General features: G+C 51.9%; 1 protein-coding gene across 8 annotated transcripts in view; it reads right to left on the bottom strand.

Annotated features, from left to right (window-relative positions):
• UBR4 (ubiquitin protein ligase E3 component n-recognin 4) overlaps window positions 1–19,631 on the bottom strand; it is a 134,099-nt gene that overhangs the window by 17,626 nt on the left and 96,842 nt on the right. For 6 of the 8 annotated variants that reach the window (XM_058718883.1, XM_058718886.1, XM_058718891.1 and 3 more), the window contains 19 exons: window positions 18,910–19,000; window positions 18,518–18,602; window positions 18,229–18,356; window positions 14,510–14,639; window positions 14,230–14,387; window positions 13,163–13,272; window positions 12,326–12,467; window positions 11,622–11,703; window positions 11,131–11,304; window positions 8,920–9,041; window positions 7,834–8,031; window positions 7,039–7,119; window positions 4,811–4,898; window positions 4,179–4,306; window positions 3,062–3,169; window positions 2,458–2,577; window positions 1,524–1,714; window positions 929–1,102; window positions 454–553 (listed from right to left, as the gene is read on the bottom strand). In XM_058718883.1, the coding sequence (XP_058574866.1) occupies window positions 454–553; window positions 929–1,102; window positions 1,524–1,714; window positions 2,458–2,577; window positions 3,062–3,169; window positions 4,179–4,306; window positions 4,811–4,898; window positions 7,039–7,119; window positions 7,834–8,031; window positions 8,920–9,041; window positions 11,131–11,304; window positions 11,622–11,703; window positions 12,326–12,467; window positions 13,163–13,272; window positions 14,230–14,387; window positions 14,510–14,639; window positions 18,229–18,356; window positions 18,518–18,602; window positions 18,910–19,000 (2,410 nt within the window). The remainder of the gene's footprint in view (window positions 1–453; window positions 554–928; window positions 1,103–1,523; window positions 1,715–2,457; window positions 2,578–3,061; window positions 3,170–4,178; window positions 4,307–4,810; window positions 4,899–7,038; window positions 7,120–7,833; window positions 8,032–8,919; window positions 9,042–11,130; window positions 11,305–11,621; window positions 11,704–12,325; window positions 12,468–13,162; window positions 13,273–14,229; window positions 14,388–14,509; window positions 14,640–18,228; window positions 18,357–18,517; window positions 18,603–18,909; window positions 19,001–19,631) is intronic. The other 2 variants (XM_058718888.1, XM_058718887.1) reach the window with 2 other exon arrangements.

The following is a 19,631-nucleotide window of genomic DNA, read 5'->3' as shown; positions in this document are numbered from 1 at the left end:
ATGGATATTCCAGCCCAGGGGGGACAGATCAAGGATGAGCAGGGTGGGTCTCTCTGAGAACGAAGTTTCTAGCTGTCTGAACCAGGACAGAAAACAGCAATGATGGCACTATAAATGTCCCCAGAGACCCAAACGACTAAAGCCAGAAATTAAACTGTTTTAAACTCTGGCCAGCTACACCCTCCGTCCAGTTACTGCTCTGCTGACCCACGAGAAAATAAAGCCCCACGTAAGAAGGAGTCGAATGAGGAGAGCACAAGTAGACCTTACGCCTCTCCACACACACAGAGCTGAACGAGACAACCTCCGAGTCCCCCATACTCTGGGGCTCTTCCGTGCTAGGAGAAGTCACACCCTGAGGCTAATCGAGGCAGTCACGGCAGATGAGAAGAGGTGAAGGCGCTGTACATGCCCTGCCTCCAGAATTAAGTAGCATGCTGGCCACTCACTCACCTGGGTGGCAGGGTGCTGCACAGCCAGCCCCCGAAGAAGCCTCAAGATAAATGGCAGGGCCGGACGAGATAAGAACTTTTTCCAGATGTCAGCATCCAGACTGCAAAGGAAAAGAAGGCAGATGAGCAGGTCAGAGGGGCAAAACCTATCTGGAAACCAGCTGTTGACCTGTTCTGGCTTGTTTACCTGTGACCTTTCAAGGGGGCCATCAACAATCACAGAGGATCACCTAGCTCGGCCGGGCAGCCAGACAAAAAGCACTATTCCAAATAGAAAGCAATAAGCTGCCACCTGTTCCCCAGCCCCGAAGGGCTGTGCGGTGGCGGAGTGGTCACCCTGATGGTTTCCAAAAGAGGAGGGAGACTCCAAGGAGGACCAAGGGGGGAATACGTGAAGCTTTAAGCCACAACGATGAAGGAGAAAAGGACCCAGAAGAGGGAAGGAAAGCAGTCGCTTTGACAGAGCCGATTCTTACTTCTTGGCACTGGGAATGTGTTTCTGCATATAGTCCAGCGCACTCTGGGTGATTCCCTTCTGGAGAATCAGGTCCTTCAGCTGATGCCCGTTGCTGCTGCTCTTGATGCCGGCTGCGATCTTGCAGAAGCAGTCCAGGAAGACTTTATCGTCGCCACTGTGGTCTTCATCGTACCTGCGGGAGAGAGCAGAGCCTCAGGGGGTGAAGGGAACGACAAACGTGCACTGTGGCGCGCCCTCGGCTGACGACCTTCAACAGTCTACGGGGTCAAGTACGACGCGAGGATGCCGATCCGGTTCCCGCCACTCCCCGCTTCCCACCGTGTGCCGCACACTCTCCCAACGCTCTCTTGCGTCTTCACGCTTTTTGCACCCATGACTCTCTCCCTCCCGTCGCACCCCTGCCCCATCTCGCCAGCCTCTTTACCGTCTCTGCCTAGCCAACTTAACAGTACACTGAGCCCCCGGTTACGATGGGCCCCTCAAAGGCCAGACAGGCATGCGCGACCCCAGAACTTCAGACGAGTCTTCCCTAGGCCACAGGACGAGCCTGGGCGTTGGGAGGACCCTCCCGTGGCCGAGACGCGAGCACGTACTTGTCAAAGCTGCAGTACGGCTTGAAGCGCTCCACCAAGATCTGCATCTTCTCCACCTCGCCAAAGGACAGGTACGGGATGATGCGAAGCAGACCCTGGAGCACGCTAGGGTTGGAGCGAACGAAGGTGCTGTTGATCTGGTCCAAGAGCATCACAAGCTGATCCTTGTCGCCCGTCAGGAGGAGGTTGCCCTGCAGCGGGAAGGAGGACGGAGGGACCGGTAACAGGGTCAGGACTTCGGCCAGCCAACATCTGAACCCCAGAGGTCACCCACTTCCCTCAGAAGCAGCACTAGAAGAGCCGTCTTGGAGCTTCCTGGGTATGAGTTTCACTTGACACTAGTTTCTAAGTTTCTGTGCGGCTCTATTAATATGGTCTCACGTGGCCGAAAATGCTAACACAATCTCCCCTCCCCCGAGGGAACGCAGGCTGCCTGCTGCTCACTTGGTCCCACCTCTAGCCAAAGCATGAGTACCAACAGAGATGGGGGAAACATGAGTACCAAAAGGGATGGGGAAAGGCAAGGGCACAACAGAGAGACGCTGAACTGGGACTTGGGACACCTGGTTTCTCGGCCTGATTCTGCCAGCAGCCAACTACATAACACTGAACAGCTCACTTAGCTTCTCTGCGCTCGGAATTCCCTCAACTGGGCAATGAGGGGCTGGGCTAAGGCCCCTGTCTATGAGCTGGAACATGCTAGGATTCCATTAATGAGAGCTTCTGAGTGAACGAATACCCTTAGCAGCTTTGTTTCCTCCAAATCCACAGATTTCAGGCTCCAATGCCATCATGTCACCATTGCTTTGTGATTTCTATGACCTGAGCAGGTTCAACCATTTTTGGACACAACTAGACGCAAACAAGCCTGCTGCTGGCAACGAGACCGCATGTGCTCCCGACGTCTGCAGATGGACAGACTGGCCCCACGCACCTTGTCCTCACTCAGGGGCTCAGCATTGGATTCATCCAGAATGATCTCCATGATACTAAGCACCTGCTCGGCCACCGCCGCACCGCCACTGTCCTTGCTTTCTTGCTCAGCTACCAGGGCCTGTAGGAGGAGACCCAGTCAGTCTGGGGATAACACCACAACCACTCGTGCTGATGGGATCTGCTGCTCACCAATGCCTTCATGGCCTTACTTCCCAGATATCTGTGCGCGAGGGCGGGGGGAGGGGGACAAGCGTGTGGATGTTTGCACACAATGAAATTGTGATATTCCAGATGTCTATCTTGGCTGCCCCGAGGACAAGGGCATTACTCTTCTAGGCTATGTAGTCTGGACTGTGTTATAAACTTCCTCTTGTCTCTGGATTCAGGAAACAGACAAGGAAGTTCTCACGTGTCATGGCAGCAGCACAGGGGTGAGCCAGCAGGACAAGGGACGGTTTGAATGATCCGTGCCTCGGGCCAGTCAGCCAGACAGATGAAGAGTTTGAAAAGGCCACAAACCCTTCTCATCTGAGCCCGGATGCTCCTTCCCCGACCCAGGACTTCTGAGGCCCACTCTGTCTTCTGCAGCCCATACCCCTTACCAGGTTTAGGGTACCCAGCATGACATTCAAGGTGTTCATTTCCAGCTTGACCAGCTGCTGTCGGTTGACTTTCACCTTCACACAGTAACTGAACAATTTCAGGAGCACCTGACAAGAAAAGCCAGTCAAAACCTGTGAGGCTATCTGAGAGTGTAAGATGTGGGGACAAACAAGACAGAAATGTTTGAGAGCAGTCATGTACAATCAGGAAGTACTCTTCCTGAAGTACAGGGAACAGTAAGGAAAAGTGCTTCCTGAGGGGACATGGCGAGGCGGGGAAGATCTCAGATCAGGTTGGCATTTTAAATAGCAATGTTCTCCAGCAGTAGGTCATGTGGCCTCAGCATATCTCTACCATCTCATAAAATGGCAATGACACCAATTCCTAGTAGAATTCCCTGTTGTCTTAGGGAAATTCCGGTTGTAACTCCGAATCTAACAAATACTAACCAGAAAGATCCCAAGACTCATGGCCTGTGGGAACTCAGAACCATGTAGGTCGTTTATTTATTTTTCCTTAAGACACAGGTGGGTTTTCGTCTTTTATTAAGACATAAATGGCTCGTTTTTTACATTTTTAAAACTTTAACTACTTTTAGTTGCTTTTTCAATTCTAATTCTCCACATAGGTCACGTAGAACACAAATACTGTAATATGTGTTCTCATCTCCTCTGGAGCTGAAAATAATAAATAGAGTAATATTTGTGATCCTCTACTCCCTCAGGAGATGGTTGGATGAACTCCCGAACCAAATCCTACAAAAAAGCCCGAAAGGGTTACCCTATGAAATCAATTTAAAAAGCAAGAATAAGAGTAATTGACTCGAGTGCAGTTTTGTAGGGAAAGACAGGCACTGGTTCCACAGGTGGCTAAAGAGACACAGCGGGAGGCTGCCATCACCACTGCGGCTTCGGGGACAGCCAAGAAGCAGGGGAGTGGGGAGCTTCCAGAATCAAGAGCTCGGGGAAGCTGCCAGGCCCTCCACTGGCTTGCACTGGCCCAGGGCACCAAGCCGCCCTCTAGGGTTACGCGTGCCGGCACAGTGGCTGCAAGCTTCCCTCCACAGGGGCCTCTCTCAAAACAATGGACCGGTCCCACCTTGCCGCCCCAACTCACAGTTAGAAGGTGGCGTCCCTGCTTGAAGTCTTTGATCCCTGCCAGTCTGTTGAGCATGCACTCCAGGCCCCCACACTGTGCCATGACGCCAGCCATCTTATACACTTCTTCTTCATCTTCTTCTTCATCTGAGGGAGGAGGGAGGCCAAGCGGAAATGGAGGGAAAGATACAGATGGAAATAAAACAGATAATCCCCTTCCAGGCTGACAGCCAGTGCCCTTTCTCTTACCTCCGATAAAAGCGTAGCAACGAAAGGGGTCAATACTGGATATGAAACTATGAGACTGAAGCCAATTAAAATTATTTACTCAAGTATGTGAAAACACAAGCACCACCACCACCATTGGGGGCAGGGGAGGAACTAAGCTAAAAATCAATCTGAACTCAAGTTTGTTGCCAACTGCACTTTATTTCCCAAGTTTTGTTTGGCCTTGTTTTAAAACCCCTGAGGTGTGTGAACTGGGCCATAGATACGTGTACTCTTTCTCCATTGGGGAAGTAATCTCCCGTCAATTCTGATCAGAGGTACAGGAGAGTGTGTCCAGAACACCCGTAAATCCCAGGATGTGACCCGCTCACTGGCCCCAGACCTCTAATGCAATGTGCACCAGTGTCTGTGGGAAGGGCCTACCTGTGGTGGAGTCCAAGGACTCGATAAACTCCTCGGTGGCATCACCCAACAGCCCCCGCATGCGGTAAACGATCCTCATGGGCTCTCCCTGAGCAGAGACATGGGGAGAAAGGTGCTTGTAAACAGGTCCAGGAAATGAAAGGGACTCAACACCTGGCCTCGCTCCTGTTTCTCTACAAGGTCCTAATCACAACATCTGGAATCCACGTGCGCTGCAACTTACATCGGGGAAAGGAGGTTTATTTCATGTAGTGTCTACCACAGACCAGTTGTGTGAGCCTTTCACAACCACAATCTCATTTAATTGCTTCGAAATTGTGTGTAACAACCATAATCGCTATCATCTACTGATGCTTTACTCTGTGCTAAGTTCTGTGCTAATCAAGCACTTCAGATATCCTCTTAAACTAGGTTAAGCAGCTTTTTCAAAGTTATCCGATAACAAGCGCAGCCTAATTCCCAGCTTGTGCTTCCTTCAGGAGCACAAACTCTAACCAATGGGAACCACCACTCAAAGAATCCGGGCAAGTAAGACGAGATCAGTGAGATCAGAGCTTTGATTCAAGACTCCGGAATCAAAAGCAAGAGCATAAGCCAATCCTGAGGTCTTCACATAAATACAGCAAGAAAAGGGTTCTTCCAAAGTTACTCAAGTTAAAACCTCTAACCTGATGGAATGATTAAAAGTAAGTCTTTTGCAAATTAGAAGATTACAGCACTTTACTAAATTGGAGGATTGTGAGAGGTCACTATATACCGGGTACTAAGTTAGGCATTCTGCCATCGACATTATTCTCATTTCGGAGAGAAGAAACAGGGCTCTGAAGTCACACTGCACGAAATGAAGGTGACGAGCCAGCACCACAGTACCGCTTGCCTCTAAGCCCGTGCTCAGCTTCAGGACAAGAAACCCTCGTGGGACAGAAGTTGCCAGAAAGGCCAGTTGCAGAAGTGTTCCCAGCTACGGAAGCCCAGTGGGAACTAAGAGAATGGCCAGAGAACAAGGGCAGAAACAGAAAGAGACCTAGGAAACAGAACAGGCTCTAGTCAGTAGCTAAGGAGACAGGCTGTTTATCAGGGAAAAAGAGCGTAGAGTTAAAAAAAGGTGCCTGCACTTTGCCAGAAGAAGCCCTCAGTGGGCTGGGCAGTACTGTGAAGGGCAAGTGATCCTCCTTTCTATCCTGCCTCATGGTTCACAAGGGGAGACGCCCGTGTATGCTCTTTGGGTTCCAAACCACCATTTACAAGGGCAGCCACAGAAGCCTGATCTTAATTTTTGTGTGCCTCACAGATTAAATCTGTATCATTCTGTTCTGACGCTCAAGTGCCAACGACGGGATGCGCTGAAGGGGGGGCAATCTCCCGTGTGACCCTCTGCCAATGGGCAGCAGTACCCACGGACCAGGATTCCCGGCACAGAACAGAAAGGAGAGAAGCGAAAACATGTGACAGAATGAAGGCCAAGACGTACTAGCCAACACTACCAATTTAGCATCTGAAGCTCTCCAGAAACATCTGGGCCTAAATCCAGAGGAGTTTACTGTGCTTCACGGGCAACTAGTTTGCTGTACTCCAATTACTTCCTTGATTCGCTTACTAGAAGGTCCCCCTAATGAAAAGACGGGAAGGAAAGGGAAAGAAATGGAGGAGGAGGAAAGGAAGGGACAGGGGAGAGAGGTGAGCAGAAGAGGAGGGAGGAGGAAGCAGATTATCTGAGACTCTCAGTAGAGGTCGAGCAGCACCGAGGTGGCCCAAGGACCAGAGCGCCAGGCTTCCTTTCCTTCCGTCTCCCCCCCCTCAAGGACAACTGCTGTTTGCACCCCAGTCTCCCCTCCAGTAACACAGAAATCACACTCGCGCCTTGGCAGCGCCAGCGGCCATGCTCCGAGCGGGCAGGCCCCCGAAAGCAGAGGCTTCGTCTCGGTCCAGAGGTGCCGCACGCAGAGCGTTACGAGACAGCGCACACTCCCCACCGCACGCCTCCTCTGGCGCTGCCTCGCCGGCTGCACGGCCAGGAATGCCCATCCTCTCCTGAAGCTCTTCCACCTCTGGCCAGAGGCCTCAACAGGAGGACGACTGGTTTTGTCCACAACCACGAACAGGGAGGCACGGCCGTGTGAGCGCTATTTACAGCGAGGTAAGTGACGATGAGCGGCTCCTCCCGGTACCAGTCTGCACAAGTCAGGAAAGTGAAACCCCACCTCGAAGCAAGAAAACAAGCCGCGTACCTCATTTGTGGTGCACCAGACCTTCTTGTAAACCTCGGCCACAGGAAGATCCAAACTGATGATCTTATTGTTCACTAGAAGCTGGACAGAAGAGAAGATGAGGCCGTTGTTCCAAATAATTACAAGGCGAGTGCGTTTCAAGAACAAAGGGCACTTCACGGCAGTGGTTCATAACTCATCGGTTTTGCGTCCTGGATCTACAGACTCTCCCTCTCTAAAAAAACGGCACGTGTGTGCACAACACACAAAACGTGGGACGCAACTGCAGAAGCTACAAACACCCTTAACCCAAACCATGGACTCCAGGTTAAAAACCCCTGCTGAGGATTCCCTTTCAGGTTTTGCCAGAAAAAGCAATTACTCCATCTTACCCAACAAGCTTTTCGCCCCTCAGATGAGAAGGCCGGACCCTGGAGGCTGCCTGCCAGGAGGCATCAGACACAGGGCCAGAAATCTGCACAGGGGCCACCGTGCCAGTATTTAGGAGCTTAATTAACTTGGAATCCCTGGGAAATCTCTGCCAGAGCAACGGGAACAACAGAATCCTACTTGGTGACGAGCGATAGCCGCAAACCATTCGCTTCCTGCGTGCCAGACATCGGACAGAGCCCCGGACAGGTAATTAACCTTAACACCAGGTAAGGCAGGCAGGTGGGAATCACTGGCCCCATTTATAGATGAGGAAGCCGGAGCAAGCTACCTGCCCAAGGCTAACCAGCTACTAAGTAGGGAGGAACCTGGATGTGACCCCAGCCCGTGCTCTTCACCAGGGCAGCAATGTCCTAAGCTCGTTACCTCCATCCCGCTGTCGTCCTCCAGGAGAGCCACCAAGTCACAGTCCTGGCAAATCTTGTTCTTTATATCCCTCATAAGTGGCCCAATGCCTGGCTCATTGCTGCTATATGGGTTCCCGGGCATCCTGCCCTGTAGAAAGTCTTCTTGTTGAGGGTCCTTCTCCAGGGTCACAAAGAATTCAGTGACTTCATTCTCCTCCTGAAGGACACAGACAAGGACGCATCAGCAGGGATGGCATAAAGATACTCCAAGAGGGTCGGCAGAGGCACTTTCAGATTTAGAACATGCCACCTGGCTCCACGGACACTCTGGGGAAAGCTCATCCAGCCCCTTACACATTTTAAGACATAAGCGACAGGAAACACAGAGGTGATTCCAAACATACTTCAAAGAGCCTTCACTGTCAGCCATCTCCTCTGAAACTCAAGGGTGGAGGAGAGAAAGTCTACCAAAATAAGCACACAGGCAACATACGGAAGCTGTGTTATTGAAACAAGGGGAGGGGCTTCCTCGCCCTGCTCACCTCAAGTGACACGAACCAATCTGGAGCTGGATGACTCTGCCACTGAGAACCCCCGAGTCAAGAGGAGGGTCTATTACCTAACACTCAGGTGCGCCCACCCCAAAGACCTCTCACCGTTAACTGATGATACTGGTGGGGTCCCTGGACCACATCGTGCTCTCAGAGAGCTAGGCTAGGGAAACACACGCTCAGGTGTGTGTGCACAAAAACATGGGCCCGAAAAGAGGAAAGAGAGCAAGCATTTCTTCTTGCTCTGGCTCAACATTGTTTCTTTCACAGCATACTGAACTGGTAAGCAACAGGATTTGGGCAATGGGAGGTCAGACCCGGTTCTTGAGAAGACTGATCCAGACCTTCAATCTAGGAAATAAGACCAAGGAAGGTCATCTGATTTCCCACCATCAGGAGCAGGAAAACCATGAGACTGCTTTTGTGTTGTCAGTGGAGCTTTCTAAAATATGGCTCAACTGCCCCCAGCTGGCGAGACTGCCCACGACCAAGAGGCTTAGCGGCGGGATGGCGGCACGGACACCCCGAGAGGCAGGGGAAGACGCCCTGCTTACGGGATAAATGATGCTGCAGAGCCTCTCAAAGATGAAGACGGGGGTCCGGTAGTCGTCCAGGTTGTAGCGCTTGGCTGTCTCAATGCACACAGCCATGAAAGCCTTGGTTTCTGATTCTGTACCTGCCAGAAATCAAAGTGGCCACGTCAGTTAGGAGACAGCTTCGCACGTAAAAACCACCACGAGACTTTCCGTGAAGTACAGTCACCAACAGGTTCCTTCTTCCTGGTACATTTTTAAACGCACTACGTGACAGCATCGATGCTACAACTGGAAACCTGAGGCGGACTGATTTCGAGGCTCAGACCGCGCTGCATTTGAAAGTCCCAGCACCCAAGTCAACACAGCGCTTCCGGATCGGCTGTGTACACGTCTTGCTTCCTCTCAGAATTATAACCTCCTTAAGGAGAGGAACTATGCGTCATTCAACTAATGTCCTCTTGCCCAAAACAGGTACTCAAAAACGTCAAATAGTAATCCTAACTGTATTCCAGGCAAATTCCAGGGAAGGTATAACTTTAAGCTTTGGTCTGAAAGATTAGGTGGATGGCCTTCTACAAGCCAGACAGACGACTTCAAGTCACAGGAAAAGGAAGAAATATGCGTCAAAAAGGGTCCAACTGGCAAGGTCACAAAGCATCTCAGCACGGCATGATGAAAATGCATCACAAGGAGGGCCTCTACATCTGCCAATATGGCGGACTCCACTCCCTGACCTACCCCCGCTTCTCACCACTTAAAGGTAATGTAAAATCCTGAAAACATTTTTCAGTGAACTGCCACACTAGCAAAGATGAATCAAAAACCAAAAACTAAGAGAAATCAGGAACCTAGGGAGGTTAGCAAAACTCTGAAGCTGGTGTCTGCCTTGAGCTTTGGCTTCCACAACCTGCCAGGATTTGGGAGCCAGACACAAAGGCCCAGGTCTGCCAAGGTGGACAATCTAGTGGGAACCCCTCCCCCACCCACACAAAAGTCTGGTGTCCCCAAAGAGCTACCTACACCCATTGTATAAGGGTCAATGAGAAGGAACTCTACCTTTCCCCTAGGCAAGTCACTGAAACAAAATTGTCTTCCCTTACAATCTGGCACTGAGTAGAGGGGGGGAGGATCTCCCTTGAGAGAACCTGTAACATGCTGCCCCTCATAGGGGTTTGTGGCTCAAAATTCACACTACCGAAGAGGTCTGAAAAACCTGAAAAACTTGGTTTGAAGACAGCCCTATGATGCAGTGTCCCCAGATGCCTCACAGAAGCAGTTATAAATCCTCATTAGAGAAACCCGTATTTGACTTGGGTCCTAAAGAATTCCCACAGATTGGGGCGCCTGGGTGGCTCTGGCAGTTGGGCAGCCAACTCTTGACTTTGGCTCATGTCATGATCCCAGGGTCATGAGATCGAGCCCGTCAGGCTCCGTGCTAAGCATGGAGCCTACATGAGATTCTTTCTCTCTCTCTCTCTCTCTCTCTCTCTGCCCCTCCTCACTCGTACATGTGTGCATTCTCTCTCTAACAATAAAAAAAAAAAAAAAAAAAAAAGAATTCCCACAGAAAACCTCCAAAATGTGAGCTCAGAGTAAAAAATCATGAAATACAAAAAGATTTAAGGCAAGAGCTCAGAGCTAAGATTTAAAGAGCTGGAATAACATAGAGCAGAATCAGATCAATACACTTCAAATCTTAGAATTAACAGACACAGAAACGTCTGCTATGTTTGAAAACTTTTAAAAAAGGGGGGGAGCGTGAGTAAAAAAAGAAGAGATTATAAAATCTGTAAAGAAGCACAAGGACTCAACAAATAGATGAAAGAGCTAACTCAGCGAAGAAAAAACAAATGAACTAAATGAAAGAACCAAAGAGATCCTCCAGAATCAGCATAGAGAGATGGTGAGATGAACCCCATGACAGAGAGGCAGAGATGGATGAGAGACTGTGGGTTCCACAAGAATGAGGGAGAGACTGTAGCAAAGTCAACGGAGGAAACGATGGCTGAGAACGTGCCAGAACCAGCGAAAGACACCAATCTGAGAACACGTGACTTCCTTCTGTTCTGTGAACTTAATATAAAAAGTCCAAACGGACTGAGCCCAGCTCTGGAATTTTACAGCTCCAAGCACCAAAACTTCTTCCCCTCTTTCCTTGAGCGTGGAGAGACACTTGCCACCCCCTTCAGCAGGGACGGAGTCCCGGCTCCAGGCCACAGGCGGTGCTACCTGTGGTCATGTCCTCCAGCATCTCCAGCAGCATGTCCTGGGTCTCATCGATCAGCTTGGTCCTCTGCACCACCAGCTTTCGCAAGCACAGGTACCCATTCAGCACTGTGCCAACCAAGCGACTTTTGAAGTGTCTTTTGATGGACTCCACCTCGACAAAGGAGGAAAGAAGGCCTGTGGGGACAGGAAAAAAACTGCTGCAAGAGCTCTGAACGAGAACAGGAGCGAGAAGGTCCCTGTCTTCCAAAGGTAATGAGCAACTCCAAAGCAACTTCCAAGCACAGAGCTGGTGCTCAAGGAAGTGAACCAGTCCACAGCGAACAGGAGCTCAAATACGTAAAGCCACCAATGAAGAGAAAACTACGGAGCTTAAACATGCACTGAATCAACACAAGAGGGAAGAGAGTCAACCTCAGCACCCCAAGACCTAAGGGTCCGTCCCCACACTGTGCCCAGGGTGCCTAAAGGAAGGGCCTCTTGGCTGTCTCTACCTGTGAGACTTTTGAGGGCATAGCCCTGCTGCAGGTCAGTGCTCAGGGTGGCCTCCTCCAGGGCCAGCAGGCGGGCGATTTCCTACAAGGACCACAAGCACAGTTAGTGACGGCACCGCTGACGACATCGGCCCCCTCCACCTGCGGCGCCAGGAGCCAGCAACAGCAGCCAGGCGCTCCGCGGTCCCCCTTTTACTCCAACGACCTCTCGAGCTGCACTTTTTTTTTTTTTTTTTTTTTTAATTTTTTTTCAACGTTTTTTATTTATTTTTGGGACAGAGAGAGACAGAGCATGAACGGGGGAGGTGCAGAGAGAGGGAGACACAGAATCGGAAACAGGCTCCAGGCTCCGAGCCATCAGCCCAGAGCCTGACGCGGGGCTCGAACTCACAGACCGCGAGATCGTGACCTGGCTGAAGTCGGACGCTTAACCGACTGCGCCACCCAGGCGCCCCTCGAGCTGCACTTCTGCTGAACTCCTAAGCAGCCGAGGGCAGATGCAGTGATGTTAAGGGGTGGCTTAAAGACAGAGAAGAGCCGAAATGCCCCCAACGGGTTGCTGCTTCCTCATGCTACAGTCACAAAGATAATACTTTCGACAAATACTTCTTCTCAGCAAAAAAGGAATACCAGAAAGTTTACCCCAGTGGAGGGCCACGAAAGCCAAACGGGGGAAGGGCTCTCCTGGGCGGGGGGGCAGGTACCTTGGTGATGAGGTTGCCCACGTAGGGGAGGACACCCCGTGCGGCCAGGTAGACTTTCCAGTGGGCTGAAGTGATGAGCTTCTGGTAGAGAGCCAAGTACTCGGCCGCACACTCGCCCGCTATGCTCAGCTCGTCCAGGTAGCTGGCCCGCGACAAGACGGCACCGTGAGGACTCGGCTCCGATGGCTCCAACAGCCCCCTCCGCTCCTCCCACCTTCGTGTCCTCTGCTGCCCTTCGCTCCCCCTTCCTTCCAGCGGCTGGGGGAGGCACCTGAGAAAACCCCAAACTTCCCACTTGGGAACTCCCCACGCTCGGGGACAGCTCAGCGCACACGACAGGGAATGTGAGGCGGTAAACTAGACCCATTGGGAACAACAAGCGGCAAAATAGAACAGAGCTTCTCCGGACAGCAACCGTGGTTTTGAATGACTCACAGAGAAGGCCAGTGTACCGCAGAGTTTAGTAGCCGATGGCGTGGGCTTTGGAATTACACGGCCTGGATTCAAATCCTGCCTTCGGCAGACACGTTACTCAACCGCATCAATCCCAGGTTGCGGGGCAGGATCCAAGGAGCTCACACAGGGCCGAGCGTTTATATGCTCCTAAGACCTCAACTGACGTCGGTCGCTGCTGCTGCTGCTGCTCTATGACTACCCGCACCACCACCAGCAGCAGCACGACCACCCGGTTTTCTGGTTCTTTTCCGTTCCTGTGCCCCTCTCCGTAGCAGGCGATGGGTACAGGGCCTGGGTGTGCCTGCCGTCATCCTGACCTATAGATTCCCCCAGGAAGACGGGGAAGGCTGACCGCTCTCCCACGCCCCGCTCAAGTGGCACCTGGTGAGGAGGTCCAGGACCTGCTGCTTGCGGCTGGGAATGGTGGCGAGAGCTTCCACGATGGTGCAGGCTGCCTGGCGCGCGGCCTGTGTCGCCGGGGTGAAGAGCACCTGCAGGACACGGGAGAGAAGCCGTGACTCAGGTGACCGACACAGTGAAGTGGCACCTTCTGGAAGTCCTCCGGATGCACCTCCGGGGAAAGGGGAGAGGCGAAAACCACACTCAAGGCCAGATGCCACTGTGGCAGACTGGGAAAGAGGCTGCTCAGCAGCCCCCTTCTTCACGGAAGCTTCTCCATCAAGTAACCCGGACAGCACATCTAAAATCACTGAACTGGAGGGGCGCCTGGGTGGCTCAGCCGGTTCAGCGTCTGACTTCGGCCCGGGTCACGACCTTGTTCGTGGGTTCGAGCCCCGTGTCAGGCTCTGTGCTGACAGCTCAGGGCCTGGAGCCTGCTTTGGATTCTGTGTCTCCCTCTCTCTCTCTCTGCCCCTCCTTGCTCATGCTCTCTCCCTGTCTTTCAATAATAAATACACGTTAAAAAAAATTTTTTTTTAAATAAATAAAATAAAACCACTGAACTAGGAAGTAGGCAAGCAAGTCTTTTCCTCAGCACAGATTTCTGTAACCCTGCAACTCTATTTTGGAGGTACCTATATGCTCAATACTTACATTTGACTAAGTATTTCTTACTTTATACGTTAACAGACAAACGGATGCCTTTAATTACTTCAATCCTTTACAAGGCTAGCTAGAACGAACAGGGAGAGGGCAGCAGGAGGTGTAGACAACGGAAGGAGAAAAAGGGAGGGGTAGCACTGAGGCTTAGTTCCCATGAGTGGCCAGGAGGAGTAACAAGCACAGCAGCTTGATGAGAGGCACAGAAAAGTCCTCTCTCAACCAGTCTACCACACTGGTGGCTGCAACCCAGGACCTCCCCCTGCTTCCCGCCTGAAAGGAGGCAAGAGAGCAGAGCAGACGTGGGTGGGGGAGGGGGGGAGCAGAGAGGCGCTGCTTGGCATCTGGGGCAAGGGGAGTGGGAGGAGGGCCCGGAGGCGGTCACTCACTTGCCGCAGCCAGTTGTTGTGGCCCAGCTTGAGATCCAAGGGCGGGGTCCTCTTCCCCCGACGACTCAGGAACTGCTTCCACCTCCACACGTACTTCTCGGTCAAATAGAGGTGGCGGAGCTCCGACTTGCTGGGGGACTTCCCGTTGCCATCTGTCCCTGGCAGGCAGGGGGGTGGAGCGAGGGGTAAGGGAAAGGAAGTAACAGAAAAAGGGGCCGTAGGGCTGCCGGGACAGGGGTCGGAGGGACTGGCTTCCCCAGGCACGAAGACACAGACACACCTCTGATAGGAAGACACTTCTTCCAGGCTTCATAGGACGCTTTGGGGTCTCTCTTGAGCCACAGTTGAGCCTGGGCATGGATCTCATTGCAGTACGGCTTAACCGTGGTGAGGGCCTCAACGGGGACATCCTGCAGGGGGAAAGCGGAACAAGGCGGGAGCGTGAAAACACACCTGAGCCACGGCTCCAATGCGAGGGCTCCGATATGATGGCACCGATGCCCCAGGGGGACATACGCGAGGCAAGGTCCGAAGGGTCAACGGTCGTATCATTTCCGCCCAAGTGTATGTTCCTTCAAAGCCGTTTGACACAACTTAGCAGCGGCGTCTCCACACTGAGCTTAAGGTCGCCGTTCTGACCGTGCAGGACTAAGAGGTAGCGGGCTTCCTACAGACAGTCCTACAGCCACACCCTCCAATTCCTACCCCAAGGCTGATCCAGCTCCCCAAACATCACTCTTTAAGGAGCCACTGGGCAGTCTCCAGAATTTTGGGAGCCATTACCAAGCAGAACTAGCCTGCACAGCCAAGAGCCCCACACACACTCTAAACCAGATGTTCTCAAGCTTTTTGGCCTCAGGACTCCTTCACACTCTTAAAAAATTATTGAGGACCCGAAACTGTTTTGCATGTATGATTCTATCTATTGATATTTACAACATTAAAAGTTAAGCATGAGAGGGGCGCCTGGGTGGCTCAGTCGGTGGGGCGTCTGACTTCGGTTCAGGTCCTGATCTTGTGGTTCGTGAGTTCGAGCCCCGCGTCGGGCTCTGTGCTCACAGCTCAGAGCCTGGAGCCTGCTTCAGATTCTGTGTCACCCCCCTCTCTCTCTCTCTCAAAATTAAATAAACATTACCAAAAAAATTTTTTAATAAAAAATTTTAAAAATTAAAAAAAAGAACTTTAAAGTTAAGCATGAGAAATTCTTAAAATACTAACTACTTTCATTTAAAAACAAGAATGAGGGGCGCCTGGGTGGCTCAGTTGGTTAAGCGTCCAACTTCGGCTCAGGTCATGATCTCGCGGTCTGTGGGTTCGAGCCCCGCGTCGGGCTCTGTGCTGACAGCTCAGAGCCTGGAGCCTGTTTCAGATTCTATGCCTCCCTCTTGCTCTGACCCTCCTCTGTTCATGCTCTCTCTCTGTCTCAAAAATAAATAAATGTTAAAAAAAAATTTTTTTTAAATAAAAAAATAAAAACAAGAATGAATCCATTACTTATCTACCTAAATGATGTTTTTTGTATTTCCAGAATGAAAAAAACCTAAAGGAGCAGCACTGCTTCGTTTCTGAAAATTTGCTTAACGACCGATTTAATACAACAGCTGGACTCTCAGAGCTGCTTCTGTGTTCAAACTGTTGGCGTGTGTTGTTGGGGTTGCAGTACGAGAAAAGCACCCAGCTGCACAAAGATACGTAGCTGGAAAAAAGAGTATTTTTACAGCCTTTTCATGTAATTGCGGGTTTCTTTCTTGGATCTCACTTTCAATAAACGATACGTTGTTTTTTTTTAATAATTAATTTTTGGGGGAGTGCAATAAGTGATAGGTTCTTAAAGACTGGCTGTTATGTGGAATCTGAAATCGACTGATAAACTTTTCATATTCCACCACACTAACCCTCATCTTTACTAAACCCCGTGTGATTCTGTAGCACGTGTCGGTCATCTGGAAAATACTGGCTCTCTGAGTTATGTCAGTTCCTCTGGAGTGATGGGTTCACTTCCTTCATTTCTCAAGGAAATCTCTGCTGGGGCACCTGGGTGGCTCAGTCAGTTGAGCGTCCGACTTCAGCTCATATCATGATCTCACAGTTGGTGAGTTCGAGCCCCACATCAGGCTCTGTGCTGACAGCTCAGAGCCTGGAGCCTGCTTCAGATTCTGTGTCTCCCTCTCTCTACCCCTTCCCCATTCATGCTCTGTCTCTCAAAAATAAGCAAACATTAAAAAAAGGAAGGAAGGAAGGAAGGAAGGAAGGAAGGAAGGAAGGAAGGAAGGAAGGAAGGAAGGAAGGAAGGAAGGAAGGAAGTTGAAAATGTCTGCTAACACCCAATTCTGAATAAGCACACCTGGCCCGTCGCACACCCCTCCAAACACACAGGGTCCCACAAGAGGCAGCGGCTCACATGCACGCACCTGCCCCCGACAGCAAGCGCGGCGGCAATGGGGCGTGTGCAGCAGGAGCGCTTCCGGCGCGCTTCCACACGGTCACACCGAGTATTAAGAACACAAGTACCCAAGAAGGGAGATGTACTAACATTAACATGCACCATTTCATCGAGGACGCCCATGAGTGAGCACGCACTACCTTTCCCGCTGAGGCCCCGGTGGCCTCGCCACCAGGGACTGTGCACCACCAGCCCCGAGGTGCACAGACCACAAGGGGCAAGCAGGGCCGGAGGAGAGTTATGAAACAAATGTTGGCCTCACAGGGTCCCCGATGGTCCAGGGAACGCTCAGGCGCCGGGAGCCTAGTTTTGAGAACTGCTGCTTTCTCTAGGCTGAAACTAAGCACAGCGCAAACATCGACAATGGGCTCCCGCACTGAGAGAATGAACAACTCTGGAAATTTTTTGCCTCACTCTGGGAAAAATGATGGTCACGTGGGGATGACGTTCCTCTTTAATCAAGTACTGATTTTACTGGCCGACAATGAGCTCTGAGGGGAAATAAACCTTCGTCAAAGGGAAGGAAGATGGGTACCTCAGTCCTGCCTTTTCCGAGGACTGCCTAGGAAGACTGGGTCAAGGAAAATTTACTAAACTGTTCAATATCCAGCTTCCACCCTAGTGCTTACCACTCAGAAAGCAATCTTCCTGCAGTAATGAAGACTCTTCCCACCAAGCGCCCCACCAGGACGGAGCAGGAACCCAATGGCCCAAGGACCACAGAGAGACAGCCTCAGGCATGGCTGAGAGGAAGAACCGTGGCCCGTGTCTTCCACAAGTTGGTCCAAGCAGATCAATCTGGGGCTCAGCTATGGTTATGTTATCTTAGAACAAAAACTTGGCTTTCCTCATTCGCTTAATGATTTACTGAATGGCTAGCGTATGTTAAGTAGCATGCTCTGCACTGGACATAAAAAATACTACAAAACGGACATCCCTGGATTTGAGGTGCTCACAGCCAGCCCAGCAGAGAGCTGGATCTTCTAAGAGGCAGCTAACAAAGAAGGGGGCATCCTACACAGAGAAGATGACAGACAGCCGCAGCTAACATTTACTACGGAACTAACACAAGCCGGTGTTCCGAGCACATAATCTGTGTTAAGTGACTGATGCCTCCCAACAGTTCAATGTGTTGTATTCCCATTGCAGAGATGGGCAAACCAAGGAGCTGGAGTTAACAACTTGCCCAAAGTCACAAGGCTAGTAAAGAGAAGAGCTGGGATCGGAAATCAAGAAGTCTGCTTCAGAGCCTAGGATTTTCGCCCCTGCACAATACTGCATGCACAAAGGCACAGGGGTGGAAAAGAACACGTGCCTTCTGGGAGCTGTGACTCATCTGATATGACTGGAGAAAGAGCCAGACCTCTAGTAAACCAGCTCGTTCCACGCGTCTGCATTTTCATGTTTATGTGACTCTCGACTTCCCTCTGAGAAACGTTCCTTCTCAAAACTCCCAACTCCTGTCTGCTTAACTGAGGCAGAGGAAGCGCTGGTGCCCCGCCAGGGCAGGAAGGGGCTGCCGCCCTCCCTCCCCTCCTGGCCTCCCCGCCCGGTACCTTGTTCTTCTTGCTGGTAGGAGCAGGTGGTTTAATCAGCTTCTGCAAGATCCGCAGACACATGAGGGTAATGTTCTCCACAACCACGGGGGTCTTGATGTTCACCGCCATGAGGAAGAGGCTGAGAGCTGGGGGTAGGAGGGACAGGCTGAGCCGCGGTCACCGAGCACCAAGCCCCGGCTCCAGCAGGGCTGCCCGGGGCAGCCCCTGTCCCACCCCGTCTGTGGCCAGGATGGAGCCCAAAGCCCCACCCCCAAAGAGCCCCGAAGCAGACGGGCCCCCAGCTCACCACAGCGCAGCCGCAGCTCCCAGCAGCCGTCCTCCTTCGAGATGGAGTCTGTCAGCAACAGCATCTCATACTGCAGGCTGCTTGCCTAGAAGGCCAACGGGAGGAGACATGGGTAGAGGAGGGTCTGCAGGAGGGAGCCAGGACTGGGGCTTACGTCCAAACTCTGATCAGGGGACCCGCAACTAAAACGTCTGGTACGCGGTGGTGCCACGAGAGAGACAAAGGAGAGCTGGAGACCCCTGCTCCCCCTCTGGCCAACCACCCATTTCTCTTCTCCCTCTGAGGCTGGCTCTGACCTGGGACAGTCACCCCACAGAGACCGGTGGAAAGGAAAGCAAAGGAGCACAGAAGAACAGAGAGGGAGAGGTCAGAGGAGCGGCCGTCCTGCTCACCAGATCAGGATTGGCCCAGTGGCCCTTCAGGGCAGTGGAGACTTTGCCGATGATCAAGTCATTCATTTGCTGGGTGGCTTCTGGATTGTCTCTGAGGAAGCAAAGGCATGGGAGTCCTGTTACCCACCACTGGCCGTGTCCACCTCCCCACCTGAGGAGCTCAGAGAAAAGGCAATCGATGCCCACGGGCCTAAGAGATCAGCCCCACGAGGATCCCCGGGTCTGTAACAAAGAGCCCATCACAGCCGCCTGCCCCGCAGGGGTTACTGAGGGGAGCTTAGCACCAGCACCGAGATCTCCTCCGCGTCCACAGCCCAGGCTGCTGAGTCCCCAGGCTCCAGATCCAGGGGCTTCCTGCCAGGATGGGTCACAACACTTTCCTCGTTTTCTCCACGCACCTCTACTTCAGCTCCCACGAGGCACCCATGGTTCCCACCTACGCCCCACTGTAATGATGTCGACATTAGTCCTAACACCGTAAATTGTACCAGGTCCCTTTCTTGCTTCCTACCCCACTTTCAACAGAACTCAAAGCCCTTACGATAGCCTAGAAGACCCCCCGGGATCTGGCCCCCAGCCACCTCTGGTTCTCCTTCCCCTGCGGCCTCCTTTACTCCACCTGCAGGACCCCTGGCACACCCCGCCGCAGCAGAGACATCTGCGGGGCTTGTCCCCTTACTCCACACGTGTCTCCTCAATCGTCACCCCTCAACAGACCTACC

Source organism: Neofelis nebulosa, chromosome 2 (assembly GCF_028018385.1).
Source record: "Neofelis nebulosa isolate mNeoNeb1 chromosome 2, mNeoNeb1.pri, whole genome shotgun sequence".
NCBI classification, from domain to species: Eukaryota; Metazoa; Chordata; class Mammalia; order Carnivora; family Felidae; genus Neofelis; species Neofelis nebulosa.
Note: the sequence above shows the minus strand (reverse complement) of the source record. Positions and strands in the feature narration are given on the sequence as shown.